The following is a 15,906-nucleotide window of genomic DNA, read 5'->3' as shown; positions in this document are numbered from 1 at the left end:
CAGGAGAGTAACAACAGACAGGATGGTCAGGCCAGGGGCCAGAGGTCCGTCTGCTCCAGCCTTAATCCTGCCTCCCATGTGGACTCGTCTTCAAGTCCACCCACGGATGTTCTAGCTGATGTATTGCGCAGGATGTTTCTGGAAGAGCTATTTTTGTTTTGTCTGAACCTATCAGGGAAAGGAAGTCCTCGGTCCATAATAAACGCTAGGTAATTTACCTCACAAATTAAGAGGGTTTTAATTATTTTTTAAAGAACAATGTTCTTTGGAAACTTTGCTATCTTCTTGATACTCCTCCCACTGCCCACCCCCCCACATTGCCCTCCCCCACTCCCAGCAACTAGCCCGAGATGAATAAGGAGAGATGAATTTTTAGTGAGTAAATCGAATATTTTCTTATGGATTTGGGTTTGTTCTCCTCCAGAGAGCGCAGTCTTGAAGTTGCTTAGTATAGATGCACCTTGTCCCTCTCTCAGCCGTAGTTTAATTTGATTTCAGTTCTCTGTCTCTGTTGTGTCAGGACGGGGTCAAGAGAGAAGAAAGGGGAGCAGAGGAGTCCAGCACACTGTTTCTCAAGCCCGGGGCCTCTTCAGAATCACCTGGGAAGCTCGAGAAACCCAGAGGCCATGACCCACCCGCAGGGACTCGTTTTACAACTTCCCAGACGATTGCTCTGGGAGGCCAGGCTCGGAACCTCTGCTTCCCCAGACAGAAGCATCTCTGGATGCATCAGAGAACCAGAGGGGACCTCGGAGTTTGGAGCCTCCTGAAGTTCTCAGCCCTGGTCTATAGCCCAGTCCCCTGGGAGCTCTTCAAAGTACAGGTTCCCGGGCAGCACCCCAGGCCCCTGGATCAGGATAGCCCCATGACAGTGTCTGAGATCCATAGTTTTTTAAAGTTCCCCCCACTCTGATGCGCTGTCAGTGAGCATGCAATGTGTTATAGACTTTCTGGAGGGCATTTTGGCAGTAACTGCCTGATGAAACGTTAAAGTTGTCTTCATCAGCCCAGCGATCCCACTGCTTATAATTTATCCTGATGACACACTTTCGAAACATCACCTCTCTGTGTGTGTAGATATTCACTGCAGCACTCAGTGGAATGGCAAAATAACAACGACAAAAGATGCAGCCAACCAGAGCATCCTTCGACAGGTGACGAAATAAAGAAATTTTGTTTAACCACATGACGAAATAATACGCATCTGTTAAAGGGAATGAAAGAGTTTTTGTTAAGAAGAGTATATATAATGCTGGAGGGGTGTGGAGAAAAGGGAACCTCCTGTACTGTTGGTGGGAATGTAAATTGTTACAGCCACTATGGAGAACAGTATGGAGGTTCCTTAAAAAGCTAAAAATAGAATTACCCTAGGACCCAGCAATCCCACTCCTGGGCATATACCCTGAGAAAACCATAATTCAAAAGGACATATGGACCCCAGTGTTCATTGCAGCACTATTTACAATAGCCAGGACATGGAAACAGCCTAAGTGTCCATCGACAGATGAATGGATAAAGAAGATGTGGCACATATATACAATGGAGTATTACTCAGCCATAAAAAGAAACGAAATTGAGTTATTTGTAGTGAGGTGGATGGACCTAGAGTCTGTCACACAGAGTGAAGTAAGTCAGAAAGAGAAAAACAAATACTGTATGCTAACGCATATATATGGAATCTAAAAAAAAAAAAAAAAGGTACTGATTAACCTAGTGGCAGGGCAGGAATAGAGATGCAGATGTAGAGAACAGACTTGAGGACACAGAGGGGGAAGGGTAAGCTGGGACGAAGTGAGAGAGTAGCATTGACATATATACACTACCAAATGTAAAATCGATAGCTAGGGAGAAGCAGCTACCTAGCACAGGGAGATCAGCTCGGTGCTTTGTGACCACCTAGAGGGGTGGGATAGGGACGGTAGGAGGGAGGCTTAAGTAGGAGGGGATATGGGGATATATGTATATGTATAGCTGATTCACTTTGTTGTACAGCAGAAACTAACACAACATTGTAAAGCAATTATACTCTAATAAAGATGTGGAAAAAAAATAAGAGCTTTATTATGTTGTGGAAAAAAAATAAGAGCTTTATTATGTTCATCAAAAAAAAAGAATAGTATACATAGTTAGCATGATCCTTTCATAGTAAATTTAAAAGATACCACCAGATATTATATCTATATTACAATAGATATATCTACAGATATGTAGAAATATATAGATTATAACATATACGTATTATATATGTAAGTCTGCTAGTTATATACTATATAATATCTATATTTAGATATTAAACATATGGGTATTATATATTGATATTGTATATATGTATGTGTATATATAAATCTCTCTTTTAAATTTGCTACGTTGTATGAGTTTCCTATGGCTACCATAACAAATTCCACAAACTTGGCGATTTAAAACAACTTCTATTTAGTCTCTCACAGTCCTGGAGGCCAAAAGTCCAAAATCAACGTGTCCTCGGGGCAGTGCTCCCTCCAGGGGCTCTGGGGGAGAATCCTTCCACCTCTTCCAGCCTCTGTTGGTTGTCACGTTCCTGTGCTTGGGCTGCATCGCTCTCCTCTCTGCTTCCACCTCCACGAGGCTTCTCCTCTGTGTTTCTCTCCTGTGTCTCTTGTAAGGATACTTGTTCTGGATCACGTGTCATTGGATTTAGGGCCCACCCAGATAATGCAGAATGATCTCATCACAAGATCTATAATTACATCTACAAGGACCCTTTTTCCAAATAAAGTCACATTCTCAGGTTCCAGGGTTTAGGACATGGACATAAAATTTGGAGGGAGGGGGATTCCCTGGAGGTTCAGTGGTTAGGACTCCGTGCTTTCACTGCTGAGGGCCTGGGTTTGATTCATGGTCGGGGAGCTAAGATCCCACAAGCCATGTGGCGCAAAAGATAGATGATAGATAGATAGAGAGATAGATAGAGAGATAGATAGATAGTTAATAGATAGATGAAAGATAGATATAGACAGATAAAATTCAAAAAACATTTTTGAGGGATATATATTTTGAGGGAACATTCAACTCACTACACTGTAAAAGGATCATGCTAAGTACACTGATTTTAACAAAATTTCCCTCTTTCTGTATATATATGTATTAGAGCGTATGTATAAACATTTCCTGGAAGAGCTCCCAAGAAATTATTAGCAGCAGTTACCTTTGAGGGGAGCTATTTGTGAGCCGAGAAGAGGAGGGAAGGATAAAATGTTCCCTTTCCATCATGTAACTTTCTGTACCTCTTTTATTTTCTAAGCATGCACATGTGCTACCTTATTTTTTCTTTTTAGTGTCAACAGGAATTATGGAGAGGTAGGGGGAAATCATGTTTTTTCTTTTCTTCTTTCCTTCTTCTCTGTTTTAAAATAGTTTTTAATTTAAGAAGCGGCTCACCCCGGTGACTCAGCTGTTCAGCCCAGTTAGAGAATAAATGATCCAATCTGACCCCATCCTTCCACAGAAAGAAAGGGAGGAAGAGCCAGGCCCGGCAGTGGAAGGGGTGCCGGCTGAGGGCAGTGGGCATCCCCCCGCCCCACCTTGGGGTGACACCTTCAGCAAGGTGATGGCACGAGTCCCACGTCTGCAGAGCTCTTTACCAAGTGAGGATTCCACAGCCTGCATCCGGCCAGAGCCTCATCACAGTTCCCAGAGGTGGAGGCAGGTCTTTTACGGAGGAAGAAAACTGGCCTCTAAGACAGAGTCAACCTTGGTGCAGGGCGGGGCCACGTGGAGATTCTGAAGAACCTCGATGCTCGGCCCCAGCCCCAGAGGGTCTGCTTGGGTCCAGGTATGGCCTGAGGGTGGGGATTGTTAAAGCTCTCAGGTGATTTGATGTGCACCCGGGTCCAGGACAGCCGACTAGAGGACCGACCAAGGGAACTGGCATTTGTGGGACCTGACCTACCATGTGCTGGGCACTGTGCTGGGTGTGTCACAGCAGTTGTCATGATTCATTTCTCAAAACAACCCTCAGAGGTAATTATGATTCCCATTTTAGGGGTAAGGAAACTGAGTCTCAGAAAGATCGCTATGATGCTCAAAGACACAGGGTTAGGGACAGGTGCCGGTTTCAAACCCACGTCCATGGCTACACCTCAGGCCTACCCCAGAGCTCCTAACCCCGATCCAGGGCTCTGCCCGCAAAACCTCATCGCTCCCATAGACGACTGTCTCCCAGTCCACTTCTCAGCGTCTCCAGTCCTGGGGTGAGGCAAACTGAGAGAAGTTCCACTGTGATTAACCCCTCAGAAGTTTACCATCAGGACTTCCCTGGTGGCGCAGTGGTTGAGAATCCACCTGCCAATGCAGGGGACATGGGTTCGATCCCTGGTCCGGGAAGATCCCACATGCCGCGGAGCAACTAAGCCTGTGTGCCACAACTACTGAGCTTATGTTCTAGAGCCCGCACTCTAGAGCCCACGAGTCACAACTACTGAGCCTGTGTGCTGCAACTCCTGAGCCCGTGCGCCTAGAACCCGTGCTCCACAACAAGAGAAGCCACCGCAATGAGAAACCCGCGCACTGCAACGAAGAGTAGCCCCCGCTCGCCGCAACTAGAGAAAGCCTGCGCACAGCAGCAAAGACCCAAAGCAGGCAAAAATAGATAAATAAAATAAATTAAATTAAAAAAGAAAAGTTTACCATCAGAAAATCTAGAAAAGCAAAAACTATCATACACCACCTATTCCTAAGTGCACCTTACAACTGCTCTCTGCAAATGCCAGAGTGACAAAATGTTCATTGCCTCCCCTGGTGCAACAAAACGTGTGGAATAGGTGTGGGCAGCTTGGAGGAAAATCCTGGAGACAAGAGTGAAGCATTTTCTCAAGAAAGGCTGACCACCAACGTGCTGGATGGCACGGAGGAAAACACAGACACGGACAACTCTGAGTTAGACACCGTCTGTGAAGGAGTTGAGGAACTTCTTAACCAATTTATTTTACTAACATTTTGCTTTTGTTTGTTTGCAGAAGTGACATATGGTAAAAAGCTATCTTTGTCCAAATGAAACTACAAGAGCACTTTACGTACCAAATGAAGCTTACGAATAAGAAGGAGGCATTGGGACGTAGTTTAATTCTTAGCTGTTGTAACAGTTTCCATAACCAAGTACCACAAACTGGGTGGCTTTAACACAACAGAAATTTACTCTCTCACAGTTCTGGCCAGCAGTTCAGACTTCAGATCAACGTGCTGGCAGGGCTGTGCTCCGGAGATCTCTGGCTGGGGCCCTTCCCTTGCTTCTCCTGGCTTCTGGTAGTCCCGGTGCTCCTTGGCTCTAGTAGCAAAGTCTGCCCTGTGCCTCCCCCCTCCAGAGGTGGCTTCACTCTGTGTCTGTGTGGCTATGGGGGTGGCGGTGTGTATGGGTGAGGGGGTGAGTGTGTCTTTCTGTGGCATTTTCCTCCTGTGTCTATCCATCCTCTTCTTATGAGGACACCGGCCGCACTGCATTAAGACGCACTGGGCCCCAGGCTGCCCTCACCTTAACTAATCACATCTGCACCAACCCTGTTCCCAAATCAGGTCACCTTCAGAGGTACTGGGGGTTAGGACTTCAACATATTTTGTTTTCCATATTTTTTTAAATTGAAGTATAGTTGATTTACAGTGCTGTGCCAATCTCTGCTGTACAGCAAATTGACTCAGTTTTACGCATATAGACATTCTTTTTTAAATATTCCTTTCCATTATGCTTTATCCCAGGAGATTGGATATAGTTCCCTGTGCTACACAGTAGGACCTTGTTGTTTATTCATTCTTTTTTTTTTTTTTGCAATTAAAAATTTTTTTTCTTTTTTTAAATTGATTTGTTTTTTGGCTGCTTTGGGTCTTCATTGCTGCGCGCGGGCTTTCTCTAGTTGTGGCGAGCGGGGGCTACTCTTCGTTGCGGTGCATGGGCTCTAGGCGTGCAGGCTTCAGTAGTTGTGGCACATGAGCTTAGTTGCTCTGTGGCATGTGGGATCCTCCCGGACCAGGGCTTGAGCCTGTGTCCCCTGCATTGGCAGGTGGATTCTTAATCACTGCACCACCGGGGAAGTCCCTGTTTATCAATTCTAAATGTAATAGTTTGCATCTACTAACCCCAAATTCCCAGGCCCTCCCTCTCCCACCCCCTCTCCCCCTTGTCAACCACAAGTCTGATCTCTACGTCTATGAGTCTGTTTCCGTTCAGTAGATAGGTTCATTTGTGTCGTATTTTAGATTCCACATATAAGTGATATCATATGGTATTTGTCTTTCTCTGTCTGACTTACTTCACTTAGTATGATAATCTCTAGTTGCATCCATGTTGCTGCAAATGGCATTATTTTGTTCTTTTTTATGGCTGAGTAGTATTCCATTGTATACCACATGTTTATCCATTCATCTGTTGATGGACATCTAGGTTGTTTCCATGTTTTGGCTATTGTGAATAGTGCTGCTATGAACATAGGGGTACTTGTATGTTTTTGAAATACAGTTTTGTCCGGGTATATGCCCAGGAGAGGAATTGCTGGATCATATGTTGATTCTATTTTTAGTTTTCTGAGTAACCTGCATACTGTGTTCCATAGTGACTGCACCAACTTACATTCCCACCAACAGTATAGGAGGGTTCCCTTTTCTCCACACCCTCTCCAGCATTTGTTATTTGTAGACTTTTTAATGATGGCCATTCTGACTGCTGTGAATTGATACCACATTGTAGTTCTGATTTGCATTTCTCTAATAATTAGTGATGTAGAGCATCTTTTCATATGCCTACTGCCCATCTGTATGTCTTCTTTAGGTCTTCTGCCCATTTTTTTTTTTTTTTTGCGGTACGCGGGCCTCTCACTGTTGTGGCCTCTCCCGTTGCGGAGCACAGGCTCCGGATGCGCAGGCTCAGCAGCCATGGCTCACAGGCCCAGCTGCTCCGCGGCATGTGGGATCTTCCCAGACCGGGGCATGAACCCATGTCACCTGCATCGGCAGGCGGACTCTCAACCACTGCGCCACCAGGGAAGCCCGTGCCCATTTTTTAATTGGGTTTTTTGTTGTTGAGTTGTAGGAGCTGTTTATGTATTTTGGAGATTAGCCCTTGTTGTTCGTATCATTTGCAAATGTTTTCTCCCAGTCCATAGGTTGTCTTTTCGTTTTGTCTCGTTTTGTTTTTTACGGTTTCCTTTGCTGTGCAAAAGCTTGTAAGTTTGATTAGCTCCCATTTGTTTATTTTTGTTTTCATTTCTATTGCCTTGGGAGAATGACCTAAGAAAAAATTGGTATGACTTGTGTTAGAGAATGTTTTGCCTATGTTCTCTTCTAGGAGTTTTATTGTGTCTTGTCTTATATTTAGGTCTTTAAGCCATTTTGAGTTTATTTTTGCGCATGGTGTGAGGGCATGTTCTATCTTCATTGAATTTACGTGCAGCTAGGACTTCAATATATCTTTTAGGGGGACTAAGTCAACGCATAATAGTGGTAAACAAAATAATTCTGAGTAATACAGAAAAGAATAGTGTGATACAAGCGACAGCATCACAGATTTCATAAACCAGTATTCTCAGCAACATATCAGTTCTGTGTTTTGTGGTTTTCCTTCTCATGCTCGCTTCAAGCCAAGACGTTCTGCACGCCCTTTGGAGGCAGCACCCTGGACTGCCCCCCCTTCTCCTGGCCCCTCCCTGGCCCTGCACAGTCGGTGCTAATTAGCAGCTGTTTAATTATCAGCCCAGCAGGGAAGTGATCCCAGCCCTGATCCTTAGAGAGTTTTATGAAGTTATGCTGTCCCAGATACAGGAAGGTTGACTGTGTTCCGTGCCTTAGGGAGAGACTGCGTGCTTTAGTGGAAAGTTCATGGCATTTAGAACTGATCAACCTGGGTGACTGTTGTGTTTTCAGTTTTTGGACAACGGTCTCTGAACCTTCGTTTCCTCAACTGTAACCATACCCACCCACAGTTCTGCTGAGAAGGCTAAATGTAGGGAAAGTACCTTGTTAACATAAGTTATAAAATAGTATACCAATATGCAGGGGCGGTGTCTTCTCACCCTAGTATCATCTGTATCTAGCACACTGTAGATGCACAAAAACGTTTGTTGACTGAAAAATTCTTAATTAAGGAGAGACACCAGGAGAGCAAAGGCAGTGGGTGTTGTTCGGGTAAAATCTGTGTTTGCACATGTGTCAAATTCAGGTTTAAAATTTGAACCGGAATTGTAGAATATCCCTCTGTTCATTTTTAATAAAATAATGCCCAGTCACACACACACCTGCTTTCTTATATTTTTTATTTGTGTAAATGTTTAGGTCAGGGCTTCCCTGGTGGCACAGTGGTTGAGAGTCCACCTGCCGATGCAGGGGACACGGGTTCGTGCCCCGGTCCGGGAAGATCCCACATGCTGCGGAGCGGCTGGGCCCGTGAGCCATGGCTGCTGAACTTGCACGTCTGGAGCCTGTGCTCCGCAACGGGAGAGGCCACAACAGTGAGAGGCCCGCGTACAGCAAAAAAAAAAAAAAAATTTTAGGTCAATGGGCCAACTTGGGGGAGAATTCTACTGAAGCTAGCTGTATGGTTTTTACTTTTGTTTTTTGTTTTTTCTGAGAAGGCAAGAAGCTATGGTTAAGTTGTATGCATGTCATTGGTACTATATCTAAGCGGTAGTGAAAGGAATTGTCTGTGAAAGGTCACAATTCAGAGGTGGGAGAAAAGAGAATGAAAGTGGCCTTTTAGTTATAATGTGAGGGAGGATTATAAATGCTTGGAAATACTTCTTTGACATTAAGAGCTTTATCACACATAGACCTGTAACACTGAAATCTTCCCCAGAGGCCTTTAAAACCAGTTTATAACCTCATCCCTCAGCTCCTGGCAATTTCACTTGTAATAGAAAGAAACCCAGATGACCAGGAAGAGGAAACTCGTTGGGTAAGTTATGGTACATTCCTCTATGGAATATTTAGGTAGTCATTAAAAATTAAAAGATGAGAGGGACTTCCCTGGCAGTCCAGTGGTTAAGTCTCCTCACTTCCACTGCAAGAGGTGTGGGTTCTACCCCTGTTCAGGGAACTAAGACCCCACCTGCTGCACGGCCAAAAAAATAAAATAAAAGATGAGAGCTATGTAGCAACATATTAAAATTTCTACGATTAGACACTTAATGAAGAAAGGATACACAATTTTATCTATAGTATGATTACTATTATGTAAAAATTAGGTTAAAATGCAAGTTAGGGTTGGACAAGAACCCAAAAAGATGAAAACAACTGATGGCAGTACATAGCATCATTGTGGGGGGCGAACACTCTTCTCCAGTTTTTTGTGTGTACCAAGTAAAAATATGCGTCTTAAAGGTGTTCATCTCTCTTGGAATTGTAACTGTGATCTTCATTGAGGACAGGATTCAGAAAGCCCTCTGCAGTGTCTTAGGATTCCTGATTTTTAATAACATGAGGTGCAAAATGGCAGACCCTTGAGTCACGCTTTGGTGCTTCTGAGTTGCAAGGAGGGTGCTGTCCAGGGAGCACAACATCCCAAAACATCACTGGTTTCCATTAAACCTAATTTATGGAATTAAAAATTAATTTTATGGAAATGAATTTAAACAGCCTTTCGTTAGAATGCACTTGGTCTAATTGAGTTTGGAGTGGTATTGTAATAGCCATTCCTCCACTGTTATTGGAAAAGATGGAATCTGAGATAAGTCTTCCTGTCCTTACGCTGCTGGGAACAACTTGTGGAGGAGTTTTCCAACATGAGTCCAGTATAATGGGGACCCTTCTGGGGAAGTCAGGCAAGGCTCCCATCCGTGAGCAGAGCAGGTAAAGACTTGGTTGTGGGACTGAAATGGGAAGTTGCGAATTCAGGATGGACGGCCAGCTCCGGCTCCTTCTTTCCCAAGGTGCTTGAATACTTGCTTCCACAGTAACAGGAAGTTTTGAGGGGGCATGCTGTGGTTCTTTACAGGTTGAGAATGTAGAGGATGGGGAATCTCCTCCCTACCACTCTTGAGTTCTTATGGCTGGACTAATAATACACAGAAATGAGACAGATGAACGGGAGGAAAAGAAACACAATTTAATTCATGCACACGCAGGTCTCATAGAAGCTTTTATACTTTTTAGACAAAGAAACAATAAATTTGGGAAAAATTGACGGGACGAAGAAATTCAGGTTTTGGGTGCCCACTTAGTGAAGAATCTAAACAGAATTGGGGCTTGAGGTAGTGAATGAAAGAAGTAAGAAGGTTTGTCTATACAGGCTCCTTGGCTTTGAATTCCCTGTCTCTGGTGATAGGGTGTTCTTCTACCTCCAGTTGCAGGGAGTGCACCTTTCCTATGAGAGACTTATTTCCTGCTTCTAGGGAGGCAGGAAGGAGGGTCAGAGTGTCCCTCTTGCATTGGCCATTTCTTAAGTAACTTTAATAGATAATCAATATGCCATTGAGGCACAATTTGGGGTGGCCCCCCCAGGGCTCCAACAAAGGCTACATTTACTTCAACATTTTAAATGTTGTACATTAATGAATGCACACACACGCATAGATAAGCATATATATATATAACATATATACATGCGCATATATATGGTGGCAGCTGTGAGACTACACCTTGTAGACCTGTGACCTCAGGGCCCCTAGCTGCCGTCCTCTGAAAGCCAGCACTGTGTTGACCACAGGCCACACTTTCCACGGCTGCTCCAGCCAAGGATGGAAGATGCAAGTGTGCTGACACAGTTCTACCCTGAGAGGCTCAGGGTTCCTCCAGCAGCTGCCTCTGATCCCCAGCAGGCTTGCCAAGCCTGCCTCAGACGATGGGGCAGTGGACGGGTGGTGGAGGACACTTGGACTCTGCCTGTTCACTCTCTTCTTTATGGGGTCAAACTTGCATCACTTCCTTGTGTTTTCTCTCCCAACAAAATCCTTACACATTTAATCTCCTCTTGGCCTCTGCTTCTCAGAAGATACACGTGTATACACACTCACATACATATATGGGTAGGTATATCTGCATCATAAGTTATCTCCATTTGACGGACATTAGTTGTGCCCAGATTTGTGGCATATTATAAAAATAACCATCCATCCCATTTTCCCAATTACTTTGCTATTTCTTTCAGGGGCAGGGGTTAACTCTGCCACAGTGAATGTCTCTTGTTGGAATCCCCCTCAAAGAACTCACAGAGCAAATGCCATACCCACTACTTCTCTAGAAGTAGAATTTCTCGTAGACTTAGAGTTTTTCTGCAAATGAGCCCCGGGCCTTCCGGCATCTGCATGTGGAGCAGGGAAGCACAGAGGAACTACTCTCCCACAGCCTCCCCCGCCTTCCAGGGTAGCAAGGAAGGGGAGGGTTATCGGCCACTTCTGTGGTCCCTTTGTTCCTGACTTGGAGTCTTCTATTTTCCCTCATCCCATGTCAGAGTTTGTGGGTGCAAGCAACAGAAATTGATTCTGGGTCATGTGAACGAAAGTGAATCTGTTGGAAAGGGATGTGGAGCTCACAGTCTGTAGGAGGCTGATGCATTGGTCTTAGGGGAGCTCCAGGCTGGGCTGTGGGAACGATGGCCAGGATCTTTTATGGGGAGAGCCTGGTGAGTGAGCCTCTGAGATAAATAGCCTCCAAGGGTCCCTTCTGCCTTCACATCACTTTCCCAAGGTTCATACCCTAGAAGAGAGATACCCATTGAGGTACCTCTGAGGCAGAGAGAGGCTCAGGAGGCTGGTGCCTTGAATTTCACTCCCACCAACACAGAACCCGGTGGGCTTGAGGTAATCTCCCAAATGCACTGGGGAGTCCTGGCAGAAGGAGAAATGAATGTTCAGAAGCAAAATATAACTTAAAAAAACTAAAAGCACCCAGCACACACCCTGTTATCCATTTGCATAGTCCTTGAGTGTGTAGACGCTCAGCCACAGCTGTTGGATAATGAACTAGGTATTGCCCAAGTGAAAGAAAGGGTCCCGTCTGGGACAAAGCCCAGCTGTTGCTAGGAGCCTCCTAATTCAGCTCCTAAGTTTCATTTCCGTCCAAGGGCTTGGGGTTCTGTCTGACTGTCCCAACATGAAGTGTCCTCATTGCAAGGACAGCATCAATTTATCTTCAAAGGTCCCTCACTTACCTTCTAGAACTTTGCTGTGGACTTGCTGGCTTGTCAGGCAGGTTTTTCTTGTTTTGTTTTTGGCCGATTCCCAAAATGGGTGCTGGGAAGCCCTCCAGAAAGATAGTCTGTGCCAGTTCCACTGTTTCCCTTTATGAATCCACATTCCTTTCCTTAATAGAAGTGCTTCACTGTTTTAGTTCACTAATGCCCCTACCGCCTCATCTCCCTTGAGAATACTTTTCTCCATCTCCTTCTTATTTTAAGGACACTCACTTTGAGCCATCCCCAAGGCCTCTTTGTTGAGTACAAGCAGAAGTAAATGATCTTGGAAAATAATCATAAAGTAAGAATGTGCATGAAATGAACTTGGTTTCTGCTGAGGAAAAAAAAACCCAACACATTCTATACAAATAGAATTTGAATTTGTAGAAATGAAGTCCAGAAGAGGGGTGTTCAGGTAACATGCCAGTATTGTCATTCCAGGTAAAGAGGGCCTTGCAACAGGAAGGGTTCAACCGAAAAAAGCGAGGGTATAGAGACATCAACGAGATCTACATCAACATGAACGACCCTCTTTTTACGAAGCAGTGGTATCTGGTAAGCATCTCGGTATCATTCCTAATGTTTCTCAGCTTGGAACTTCAGATAGAAGATGGGTTTCTATTTCCTCATGATTCCGTGGGATGTCAGCTAACACCGCACTCGGTACTAGCTGATAGGTATTGATAGCACCCGACTCGGTGCTAGCGATGGAAACCCCATCTGCCTGGTGAAGTGAATATTTTCTCACACACCAGCAGTCCTTCTTGATCTATTTGGGTGAGTTGGTTATGTTTAAAAGGGGCTCAGTGTCTCCAAACCAACCCAAACTGCGGGGCATATTGAAGGGAAAGGAGTGACTAATTTATAAATGTTTATAATTTATAAACTGCCCATTGTAGGAATGCATCACAACTTCCCTCTTGGGGCTTAGAGCTTGACTATGCTTTACGCTTTGGGGCATGGAATTCTACAAATCCAATCTGCATAACTGAATGAGCTTATGTGTATTAGGATCAGGCTATGTTTCTTGCAATAACAAACAATCCCCAAATCACAGTGGATTAACAGGATCAAAGCTTGTTTCTCACTCGTGCTTCACAGCCAATGCTCTGTAATCCCCAGGGACCCGAGCTCCATCTCAGCTGCATCCCAACCCCTGCTTTCACGGGCATCTCAACGAGGGCAAGGGGCAAATCACACTCTGGCTCTTAAAGCTCCTGCCTGGATGTGACAAATGGTTCATGAGCTCACATTCCAATGCCCAAAACCAGTCATGTGGTTCTAGCTTCCAAGGGGTTGGAGAGGTGTCATCTTCGCATGTGCCTAGAAGGGGAAGAGCAGTCATTTTTATAAAGAGAACTAATGACATTCACACAATGTTTCAGCAACACGGTAACAGCCAGCTCATTACTATGGACTTCTACCAGTACAAGCTCTGACTTCGCTATTTTTTTATGATTTATCTTTGAGAAAACCTGCACAGGACAAAAAAGCATAAAAAGAGGGTAGTGAACATATTTGTATGGAATTTTCCTTTTTTTCCCTTCCTTTTTTGATGTTTTAGGGGGAAGGCATTTTTATTTTTTGCATTAGAACATGCACCAAAGTTGAGCCAACTCTCTTTAATTCAGTTCAACAAATATTTTTAAGCAAGACTTGGTGTGGTGGTACTGAAATTACAAAGATAAATAGAACATGCTCCCTCTTGTAAAGAATATTGTTATTTAGTGAGGAAATTACATTCAAATAAGAATAATCTGAGACAATATGCACTAAATTCTGAAAGTGAGGGATAAATAAAGAGCTCCAAGAGCAAGCATTTAATTCTAAATTGCGGAGGGTTTCTTGCAATGTTGGCTCTAAGGAGTTTAAAGATAATGATCTAGTCATAAGAGATAGGAAGATTGAAACTGTGTTTGCATATTTCTGTAAAACAGAAAACATTGATTTTGTGTATATCAAAAAAATGGAGGGAGAAGACTAGAAGAGGTGGATGCGAAAACACCCCAAAGCACTGTTTCATGGAAGATGTTGCCCTTTATCTGGCCCTGGAATACCAGGTGTCTGAGGAGTGTGGCAAGTAAACGTTTACACAGGTGCTTTACCACCTACACCAAACTCATAAGATTCTCTGCTTTGGAATTCCTGAACCAGATCAATACCGGGCAAGCTGATGGTACTCCTGGCCTCGACTTGAATGTGGCAGAAGCCTGGGAGCTGGGATACACAGGGAAAGGTGTTACCATTGGAATTATGGACGATGGTGAGTATTTCAAAGGCTGTACATCACCTGGAAGCAAGTGTGTCTTTGCACACCTTTGGAACACAAAAGATTCATTGTTTTGGAGATGCAAATTAGAGGCAGAATGGCCAGATGCTGGGCGTGGTCGTCTATACTGTGTCGACATCCTCACATTTCTCCACATCAGTGGTCCTCAAGCTCGAGGATGCCCTTCACAAATATTTATCGAATTAATAAGTTTAAAAATATTTAAATGAACTAATGAAAGTTGACCATCATTGAACTGTAATTTCTTATTGGGCCACTGCTTATACCTTACTTTAAAACGGCTTCTGGGCTTCCCTGGTGGTGCGGTGGTTGAGAGTCCGCCTACCGATGCAGGAGACACGGGTTCGTTCCCCGGTGCGGGAAGATCCCACATGGCGCGGAGCGGCTGGGCCCGTGAGCCATGGCCACTGAGCCTGCGCGTCCGGAGCCTGTGCTCCGCAACGGGAGAGGCCACAACAGTGAGAGACCCGCGTATCGCAAAAAAACAAACAAACAAAAAAAGCGGCTTCTGTTTATATTTACCATCTATTTCTCTAGATCTACACTGTCCAGCGTGGTAGCCACTAGCAGTATGTGGCTATTTACATTTAAGTTTAAATTAGTTAAAGCTAAATACAGTTAACAATTCAATTCCTCGATCCCATTCGTTTCACTTCAAGGTCTCAATAACCACATGGGGCTAGTGACAATTCAACTGAACTTCATTTCTATCATCCCAGAAATTTCCATCAGGCAGTGTGGCTCTGATCCCCGCAACAGCTTCTTAGTAACGGGATTGGGGTTTGGGGAATTTTGACTTTATTGCTACTTTCAGAATGAGTCGTTGTGAAGCAAACTGATGACATTTTTCTATATGTGCCCCCTGCAATATGTTATTCTATCCCACACGCCTGCCCAGCAGAGATTTAGCAGAACTTTCTTTTTTATAGTTTGTGATATGAAAACCAATGGGTTTGATGAATCGCTGTGTTTCTAACTACACATGCCTTGGCTCTGCCAAGATCCTGGAGCATCTCTGCCCTGCCATCGTCCCGTCGCGGGTGTATTCTTGCCTGTCGTTAGCTGTCTGGGTCCTCCGTAAAGCTCCACTGTGCACTACTGGTCTAATTACATATAAAGTCTATACAGAGATGAAACAATGGAGCCTTTCTCTTCTCAAGATCCTCAAAGAACACGATGTTCTCTAAAGCAAGCCTTTGAAGCAGGATTGATGGGAAAACAAGGAGAGTCAGCGCGCTTAAAATCAGAACTGTCTTTGTGTGGGCTCATTAAATATTAACATAAAAACAATGCGCAGTGTTTTCTGAGGTGTGAGATGTTTTGAAACGGATGTAAAAGCTTTCTCCAGTGGCCAGGGCTCTCACAAGAAGAAAGGCGCTCCCACGAGTGTGTCTGTGTGTGTGTGTGTTTGCGCGCGTGTGCCAATGTGGAGAGCTTACCTGTTTCTCCTTCCTAATGCTTTGGCTTAGAAAACACCGTGGATGAGCCC

The 15,906-nt window shown here is 44.4% G+C and overlaps 1 protein-coding gene across 2 annotated transcripts in view; it reads left to right on the top strand.

The window, feature by feature from the left end:
• The window catches only part of PCSK2 (proprotein convertase subtilisin/kexin type 2), a 216,876-nt gene that overhangs the window by 103,607 nt on the left and 97,363 nt on the right, over positions 1-15,906 (top strand). For both annotated transcript variants that reach the window (XR_009522214.1, XM_060032951.1), the window contains exons 3-4: positions 12,569-12,682; positions 14,282-14,390. Coding sequence is in view for 1 of the 2 variants with exons in the window: in XM_060032951.1 (XP_059888934.1) it covers positions 12,569-12,682; positions 14,282-14,390 (223 nt within the window). In the remaining variant the exon portion in view is untranslated. The remainder of the gene's footprint in view (positions 1-12,568; positions 12,683-14,281; positions 14,391-15,906) is intronic.

This window comes from Delphinus delphis, chromosome 15 (genome assembly GCF_949987515.2).
Source record: "Delphinus delphis chromosome 15, mDelDel1.2, whole genome shotgun sequence".
NCBI lineage: Eukaryota > Metazoa > Chordata > Mammalia > Artiodactyla > Delphinidae > Delphinus > Delphinus delphis.
This window is presented reverse-complemented; position numbering and strand designations above follow the sequence as displayed.